This window comes from Pyrgilauda ruficollis, unplaced genomic scaffold, assembly GCF_017590135.1.
Source record: "Pyrgilauda ruficollis isolate IOZ18807 unplaced genomic scaffold, ASM1759013v1 scaffold18, whole genome shotgun sequence".
Taxonomy (NCBI): domain Eukaryota; kingdom Metazoa; phylum Chordata; class Aves; order Passeriformes; family Passeridae; genus Pyrgilauda; species Pyrgilauda ruficollis.
In genome coordinates this window covers 5022643-5032249 of record NW_024516984.1, presented here as the reverse complement: position 1 = coordinate 5032249, position 9607 = coordinate 5022643, and the positions used below count along the sequence as shown (strand labels likewise).

The following is a 9607-nucleotide window of genomic DNA, read 5'->3' as shown; positions in this document are numbered from 1 at the left end:
GACTCCTTGCAGGGGTAGCCCACATGCAGCACTGCCCAGATGCCTGTTCAGGTGTCCATCTGTCACCGTGACACAAGTGCCACTCCCTGGACTGGCTGCGATGCTCTTTCCGCAGGGACATGGGTGACATGGCTGAGTGGCCCTGGCTCTCACATGGTGCTCTCCTGCCCAGCACCCCTTCCCAAGCTGCATTGCCCCTAAACCCCTTTCTGACAAACTCCAGCATAAGCACACGTTGTAGAAAGCAGAATATTTTATTGGATAGGCACAACAAATTAGACTAAATGCGTGTAACTGCTTTGGGATATATCTGAAAAAAGTACAGGTCCCTTTAAAACACATCTGTGGGGCTTTTCTCCTTTGGTTTAGTTGTTTTACTCCAGCTTTAAGCATTAGTCCTGTGTGAAGATGGCTTCTTCATGCTTTTTCATAAGTTCTTTTGCAGGAAACATTATTCATGGTGCATTCCTGGAAAGAGAAGATAGACCAATAGGCTTTTAACTCTTAAATGTTTGTTAGTCAGAAGGTAGAGAATTACTTATCTATTGGGAACCAGTTCAAGAAAAAATTGCATTTCTCTGCCTCTAAAGGCAATTGCTAAAAGAGTGGAACTCAGTTTTGAGAGCTTTAGCAACAGAAGACTGAAACAAGCACAGGAGTGAAAGAATTTTCAAGAACTGCTCTACTGACCCCCGGGAGATTTATAATCGTTTCTTAAACATCTCCAAAGAAGGCTCCTAGGACTTCTGTGGAGGCTGACTGGACCCTGGAGCTGGGCATTAACCTTTTTTTCCTTCACCTTTTGCAGTTGTGGTTGTCTTCACACACGTGAGCACAGCACATGCACACACAGAGAGCTCTCAGACTTGCAGCTGCTAGTGTCAGCCTCTGCATGTTAGGCTCTGTCCTCATCTATTTTTCAGTTAAATTAAACTCTGTTTTGTTCACTTTTTCTTAATGAATTTGTAATTAACGATTTCTATTTCTTCTCCTCTGTTCTCTAGCCAAAGGAATTTAAATATTGAATTTATGGACATATTATTTTTCCTTAGGGGAGGGCAGAACTCTTCAGGAATTTTGTGTATGTGTATTGTTTTGCAGCATGTAGGAATCTCAGCTGCCTTTTATGAACATAGATTTAGTCCTGTCCCAGATTCTTCAAAGTGTGTTTTCTAAAACTGTAGAGCAGAGCTGGGAAGCCCCAGACTGTATGTGGGCCTTACTGGCACCAAGTCAAGCACAATAGTCTCTGACCAAATAAAACCAACCAACAGAGCTTGGACACATGTTTCCTTGCTCTAACATCATATTATCAACACAGTTGCTGATGATGCATAGCAGGTTTCCCACAGAAGGCTCTAAGGCTCTGCTGAAGATGAACAGCAGTACTCTGCATCAGCAAAAAGTGGATTTATTTAATGTGGGCTTTGCTAATGCTTCCTCTATACTGTCCAGGACTTCCACATTCTGAAATATACAGTTTCCCTCATAGGGATGTTGGGTTTTTCTTCCTACACTTTCCCAGCCATGTCTTGCTATGGAGAACAGGCACCTCCATACCATTCCATAAGTTTAACAGCTTTTCAGTTTTAACCTACGCTCTAGACTCAATCAGAGAGACTTCTCACCAAGTGCACAGAGCCCTTTCAGATGCATTCCCTCCCTGTGTTTGAATCCAAAGGCATCCATCAGCTAAACATGAATTCTGCACATTGAATTCAGCGATTAAATAACAAAAATTAACTTACCACCACCAGGTTCCCATCCACCACTTTTCTCTTTATGATAGTCTCTTTTCCATCCCACTTCTGCACCTGCTTCAGCACACCATTCTCTAGGGTTATGACATTCTACCAAAGCAAAAAAACAAAGTGTGGCTGTTTCATCAGGGCGCTCTGGTCTCAGGAGAAGACTCTCCAGGTCCAAACAGCACAAAGCACAAAGCACCCTCAGCTGTGGAGGCAGCATTCTGCACTGGATGTCAAATCACAGCTCTGCCCTGCTGCTCCCACATGCCTTTTGAGAGATGTTTTTGCAAAATGCCATTTTGGGACTCACCTTTGTTTTTCTGTCATCTGCTGTGGTCTCATCAAACTCTTCACCCAGCTTGAAAGACACCTCTGTATTTTTGAAGGTACTTTCTGTTTTGATGGTTATCACATCACCATTGATGCTGATAGTTATATTAGGCTTGGCCACACCAGCCATCTTCCTGGTAGCAAACCCCACACCTGTAAATAAGATAGGGCACTATGAATTTTTTATCTTTCCTCAATCTTTTTGTCTTATACGTTGGAGAAAAAACCCTCAGTGCTTTTTCCCCATGTAGCTTTCTGAGTGTTAATAATTCTATGTTACAGAGCTTCTTTTGTAAAATCTTACTTGGTACTGCTCTAGATCAAGCTGGGTAGGTTGATGTAAGGAAATTCTCTGTCATTGTCAAAATAGTAAAAGCAACATTTTGAAGACTGAGATTATATGAATGCCAGATATTTGCACATAGACTTGTTCAGAATAACTTTCATAGATTGTACACTAACTTGTATGCTAATTGTATCTAAATGTAAATAAGCAGGAATATACAACAGTTTCTGAGCCACAAAAGCAACAAAACAAACAAATGAGGGGAAAAAAGCAAGCTTTTTATATTTGCAAGTGGGTACGTTGAATATAAGGAAATGATTAAGAAATAGCTGGCAATTGTTATGTCCTGAGTAAAGTCTGGAGTAAAGATTAAGAGTGCAAGTCTCACTCATTGAAAGCTGTCAGGATAAGCCACAGTAAGTATTTTACCCCTAAACTGCAAATAACCACCCCAGCTTTTTAGCATGTAGTAATTGAATCAGTGCAAGTTACCCCCTGCTTCCTCCACACTAAGAGAATGTTGAAACCTTATAAATCCCAATTTTAATTCTAAGCTAGAAGTCTACACCTTTAGAAAAAATGTTAGACATCAAATCTTGCAAGCATCTGCATGAATCCATGCAATTGTCTTTGTTAATATTCACTGGAGGCAGCTACAGAGTTTCATTCAATATAAGAACCATGGCAATTAACTGGTATCCTAATCCAGTAGCACTTTAAAGTTGTTTGGGTGTGTTGCTCATAGACATAAGGAAACTTGCTGCTTTCTAGCATCACACCGATTTGCGTGTCCAAGGATAAAAGCTAATTCACACAAAATAATCCAGTGATGTGTTTTACTTCCATTTATAAAACTACTAATAAGGCATGCATAGACTTGACTTACCTGAAATTATTCCCATCAATTAAAGTTTTTCTGCTTTTTAGGATTTTAACACCACTTATTGAAACAGATGAATTCTCCAGTTTAAGACTATCTGATCAAAAGAGTGGATTAAACCCCCCTTGATAAACAGCAGAGCCAGAAAAAGCAAGTAAAGAGTAAAGTTCAAAATTGGCATTCCTTCCCTGTTCCAGATACAAGAAGTTGAAATAACAATTCTCACCCAGTTCTTTCATATAGTCCTCAAAGTTTTCACTAGAAAGGAGTTTCCAGGTGCCCACAAAGTGGTCGCACATTTTGTCAGGCTAGAAAGATGTCTTCTACAGGTTCAAACAGAAATGCAGGACTGGAGAATATCATGAGCTCCAGGAGAAGAGCACTTATCTTTAAAAAGGAGCCGTGGCCACATGATGCTCTGGGATGACCAATGAAGAGTGAGTCCCAGTGACCAGTGTTTTTCTTCTTCCCCTACCCCTCCTCTGCCAGTGGGTCATAGTGCTATTATTCATATGCCCTTACTAGCACAAAGATCACTGACTTGTTTTTATTTAATTATTTTTGTCGTTCAAGAACACTCTGCCTTAAAGGCAAATAATTAAATCAAATTACCTCTCAGAATAAAAAGGGAGGCTCAAGCTCAACCCACAAAAATTAATGTTCTTGCCCGTACTCTTTCATGTCAGCCCACTATATCAAATGGACACAGCTCAGTTCCTAGACTTCTTTCAGATCCAAAAGGGTCATTGGGATCATTTAGCTTGCTTTCAGCACTCCTGCAATCAGAAATTTCCTCTAGAGAAATACAGAACTACAGGAAGAAGTGGATTTGGGGCACAAAGAGAGGACGCTGGGGTTATAGAAGGCAAAGGCAATAAAATTGCTTCCTTGATTGGGATCTGCTTGTCCTTGCACTACCTGAATCAATTTAACAATATGTCTGTAATATGTTTTTATGTAATGGAAATGAGATATGGAGTTCTGTGAGAAGAAAAATAATGAAACAGAGGATTTCTCTCCCTTTTACTCCCACGCTTTCAGACAAATTATGCCCTAATGACTAGTATTTTGAGTAGTTATGGCATAAAGCTAGGCTCTACTATCAACTTACCAAAAGTCCCTGGACACTTCATTTCTTTTCTGCTTGTGCTGTTCAGGCATTAATTTGTTTGAGGCAAATTGTGCACAGGCCTGATATAATGGGTCCATCTTGACTGATTCTCTAAGCCCTGCCATACTTCAGTTCACAGAATAACTATCAGAAAGCAGTCAAGCATGTTCTTAGACCTTCCTTTATCTGTAATGTGCTATTCCAATGGCAAAAAGCAGCTAACAAGTGCATAGTCCAGCCCCTGAAATTCTCTTTAAGTGGATTTCCAGGAATTGCTCTGCTGGTTGCTAGGCATCGAGATTGTGGGACACATATTTTTCTACTTGTTGTCTCTGTAAGGAACAGTGCTATAGAAGAGTTATTTATACAGGATTGCAAGATCATAGGGGTCATTTGTAAGGGAAGGGAAGTGAGGAGGTCTGCAGCGCATCCTGCCACTCAGGCAGGGTCACCTCTGAGCCCACATCAGGCTGCTTAGAGCTGTGCCCTTTTGGGGATCAGAAAACTCCCTTTGGATCAGAAAACTCCCAGGATGGAGCCAGCACAGTTTCCCCGGGAAACACACCCCCCTGCCCAGCTGCCTCAAGGCGGGGGAAAGGGTCTCATCTTCTCTCTGAACCTCTCTACTTTCACAAGTCACAATTTCTCATCCCCCCATCATTCACCTCCTGGTTCCAACTCCTTGGTCACTTTCCCACAGGTGTTGAGGGCTGCTTGTAAGCACTCCCAAAGCTTAGCCAAGATGAACCACTTCAGTCTCACAGCCTCTTCTCAGAGGGCAAGTACTCCAGACCCCTGAGGGTCCTGTGGGTCCTCTGCTGAACCCACCTCAAAACTGGATGCAGGACTCCGGATACACCCTAATGACTCCTGAGATGAGGGGCATAAGCACTTCCATCAACCTACTGCTGGTACTTCTGACGTACAGGGGAGGATGCTTTTGACCTTTCTGCTGTCAGGTCTCAGCTCACTGCCCACCAGGACCCTGAGGGCATTTTCTGCAGGGCTTCTCCCTCGGCAGTGAGTCCCCAGCCTGGATTGCTCCGAGAGCTGAGCATGTTTGTACATGTAGAATTAGTTACCCGCCTGTGCCTTTAAGATGTCAGTCTGTGGGGACTAGAATACCTAATCTTAGATTTGGTCGATTCTTTTAATTTTCTTTTTTTTTTTTTTTTGCATATTCAGTGACTTTGGCCTAATCTCAAAATAAATAAAACTATATTCTAATTATGAAGCAGCTGGTGTCTTTCCTGGTTGGTTTTTGCAGAGTGTCACGTGCTCAAGTGTTCTTTAAAAGGAAGTTCTGAGATCCCTCAAGTTTGTGTCATTATCTTGAGGTATTTTTACTTCAGATTATTGGCTTGAGAAACTCTGTATTGTGTGTGAGCAGATGGTAGGAACATGAAAACTCAAATCCAGCATTTAAATAATGAGAACTGAAAGTACCAGCTGAGGATTGTTGCAGTGGCCCAGATAGAAAGGCTGTGATGCAGCTGAAATCAGCTCCTGTTCGTGCTTTCCTTGCCTTTTGGAAACTATTCTGTGTGCAGCTTACTACAACCAGCATTCCTCTGTTTGGAGGGGAAATAGGGCCTTTATATTCAAAACCACAGTCTGGGAGAGGCAATTGGCCTTTGGTGTTAACAGGGGTCTGCAGTGCTTGTGATATTGGAAGAGTTTTTGGGGAGAGTAGAAGCACCTTTCCATGCAAATCAATTTGGAGCAGACAAGCGCACCCTCCCCAGGCAGTCAATGACTTGCACTTATTTAAAGTGAATCTGAGCTAATTGTAGATATCTTGTGAATGTGATGACTCAAAAATGCAAGAGGAAAGCCAGCTTGTGGGTTGACTTGCATGTTTACTTCAACAAGCAGCTATCTGGGAGCACACTTATGGCTCTCTCTTGGAAAGTATCCTGCCAATGGTATCCTTTCCCTCAGGAGAGACTTCCAGTAACAAGAGATAAACTTATGGCACTGATGTCATCTAATACAAATCATGCCTGCTCTCTGGGTCAAATGCATGCAGTCTGCTGATAAAGACTGAGTTTTTAATGGTCATGAAGAAATCAGTGAGGTTTCTGAGCCTGGAAGTTTAAGCAAGTGATTCATGTCACTTGCAGAAGTGTCTTGACAGTAAGAGCTGGGCAATCTGGCTAAACAGCCCCGTGGTTATTGACACTGATGTGATCTCATACCACCAAAAACAAGGGCATCCTCAAAAGTGTAGAAACCTCCTTCAAAATAAGCAGAAATTTTGAAGAAACCACAGCAGGCAAGAGGTAAACCAAGAAAGGGAAGCTGGTGAGGGTCCAGGACAGGAAATGCTGACAAAGAAAATTCATCTCTTAATCCTGATATGAGCTGAGGCAGCTCAAGTCTGCAAATAACAATGACACACTGTCTGCAATGTGGTCTTGGGGTGCTGTGACATTTGAGGATAGTTCCTGACCTGGGATACGGTGAAGTGATCACAGAATTCTGTGGTTCTATTAAGTGTGACAGCAAAGCAGCAGCTGTGCAGGGGAAATCAGTAGATGGGAAGGTAGCAATGATGGGTTAAATCTTACTCTGTGACTCAGACCAAAGGTGGAGATCTACTTGAGATAAACTGCTTTTTACAAAAATAAGCACAATAGTAACCTCCCTTTGGCTCTTTCGGGCTTGCAAGAGCAATGACGCTCTTCCACTAGAGTATGTGAGAAAGAGGATGTTTATTCCTGCAGTGAAGATCTGCCACTTAGGAGACTTTCGACTGAGCACTGTGCTAAACATTGCCTGCTACTTTATGTAAGGATGGAATTGTCAAAGTAAAACCACATCTTACTCTCAAAGGTGAAAACATACGTTAACAGTTATGGCTGCTCAAAAGGAGGCTTCTTTCTCAAGTTCGTCCTTGCCCCAGAAGGGCAACAGATTAAAACTCCTTTGAGTGCTCTGGCTGTCAGACTGGTGGCCACCAATGAGCAGCAGTGTACTGGGCTTACAGACTTGTCTCCAGAGTTCTGCTACTCTTTGGGAAAAAACCAGCATAAAAAGGCATCCATGCTCCATTCCACGGCTGATGACATTGACAACGACTTCCACTGAACACTTCCTTTAAAGGAACCTGGTCTCTGTATGGGCTTATTGCTGGCACATGTGGCAATATTCATAGTAAGAAGAAATACATATTCTTGGCAAAGCTATAACAATGGAGATTTTTCCTTATGCAGGGAAGGAACTGTGGCTTTGATGCAAGCTTCTTGCTCAGGCACAAAAACACCTGCTGAGAAGATGGACTATAACCACCCTCATGTTAGGAAGGGGGGACCACATCACACTTTCTGGTACTGCTGCAATTTAGACAAAACAAAAAGCTTTCTTAATGCTTGTCTGGCTAGGTACCAGACTGGGAATTTGTTCTAAGGCCCCAGGGTAGCTACAGGAAAGGTGATCTAATTCTGGAGCAGACAAGAATAGGTAAAGGATTGCTATCTCTGCTCACAAAGCTACTACTTTCATTTCTAATTAATATTTGAAACAGGTGAATTGCCTTGGACTTCTGCTTAGTTGGGAAAAGTTATATCTAAAGCCTCAAGTACTCATAATGTGACAAAATACTGCCTTCAGTTTACTTGAAAGTTCAAGCAGCCAATTAGTTTTCAGAGTTATTTTTCTCTCTCGGGGAAGGAGGTGAGCAGGAGAAAAAAGAGGTCCTTTTTCCTGTGCACAGTGCCCAGGGCCAAGCTGAGGCTCCCCCACTAGTGATTGTGGCTTCAGACCTCACTCAGAACTGAGGGTACTATTGCAAATGGTGACTTTGTTGAAGGAGTCAGATTTGCCAGCAACAACAGATCTGCTGTTTCCTTGAGTGGGTACTGGCACCATTCTACCCAGTCACATTGCTGGGCTGTGACATTTGGAGACCTCAGTGTGTGGCCCAGCACCTGCTTTTATTACTTTTCATGATTCTGGGTTCTTTTATTTCCTCCTGAACTTTAGGCCAACCAGTGAGCCTCCACACCCTTAAATAGCTTTCCAATATTGAAAGCAGGGCCATGAAAATTAAAAACATTTGAAAGGTGTTTCTGAAACACTAAGCTAAGTTTGTGGTAAAGCTTTTAAGAATAGAAATGAAATCTCATAACTCTGAGGCACAGTAAGATCAAGCCCCCAAAAAAGCCCAGTGGTTGACTCCATTAACTTGCAATTAAAATATGCATAATTATGTTTTCTGAACTTGCTTTAAAGATTTTTTTTTTTAAGATGAAGAAAAAATGCAGATATATCTGGAGGGTACAGCAAACCTCTGGGCCCTTGCCTTCTTCTGAGAGACAGCTGAGATTCTGGCTTTTCTCAGCAGATGGCATGGCAATAATACACGCTCTCAAACATCTGTAGTTCATACAGGTGATGATTGCTATTCCTAAGGAAAACTTGGACTTCTCATACTCTCCTTTAATATGTATGTCACTCATTCCTGGAGCACAGCAATTGGCAGTGTGAATTTTATGAATTGCAGGTTGTGAGTTAAAAGGAATATCAGAATATCAGAAATGTAAAAAAGGACAAGTACTTGCATATTGGGTGTGTTTGTTTTATTTCATTGAAATGAGAAGAAATGCAGGTACACTAACTCCTACAGACATGCAGGTGATGGGCTTCCAGAAGATAATGTGGACATTTCTGTATATGAATATTTGAAATGTCAGAGGTGCACCTCATGTATTCTGTATCCAGCAAATGCCATAGTGGGATTAGTGGTAAATTGAACTTCATGACTCATGAATGTTTACATGAGAGAAGATCTTAATTTGCTGGCTATAATGTAGGCATTGCAGATGCTTCCTGTTTCTAACTACCTATGGATTCCCCTGATCTAAAGAACAAGTTTAAGGTAGTCTAAGGTTGTTCTGATATTCAAATCTGTCCAAAGTTTTGTATGTATGGTACAAGTCCTGCATCTAACATCAGGGCTTCTCCTCTTAAGGGTATATAATGAAAGTTGGCCTTTTTCTGAATCCTGCTTTGTCTTGTCCATGGACTTACGTCAGAGCACATAAATCCTTGTTGTTCTTCCCCTCTACCTTGCCCCCACCCCACAAATAAAAAGATGCTTTTCTTTTCTTACTTTTTTATCCCTAAACATCGCTCTAAATTTAGGTATCACAGCAGAGTTGCAAATGAAAAAAGTAGTAAATTTCCCAAAGCACTTTTGGATTTCTTCCAGCAATTTGAAGACTTGCAAATACTACTTTGAAAATCCATTT

At 41.7% G+C, this 9607-nt stretch overlaps 1 protein-coding gene across 1 annotated transcript; it reads right to left on the bottom strand.

Moving 5' to 3' along the window:
* Positions 1-235: 235 nt before the first annotated feature.
* LOC121351942 (fatty acid-binding protein, adipocyte) lies at positions 236-3666 on the bottom strand. The gene is made up of 4 exons (XM_041464417.1): positions 3471-3666; positions 2059-2231; positions 1749-1850; positions 236-468 (listed from the first exon to the last, which is right to left on the bottom strand). The coding sequence occupies exons 1-4, from the start codon at positions 3541-3543 to the stop codon at positions 418-420; spliced, it is 399 nt and encodes a 132-aa protein (XP_041320351.1). The 5' UTR covers positions 3544-3666; the 3' UTR covers positions 236-417.
* Between the last annotated feature and the right edge of the window lie 5941 nt (positions 3667-9607).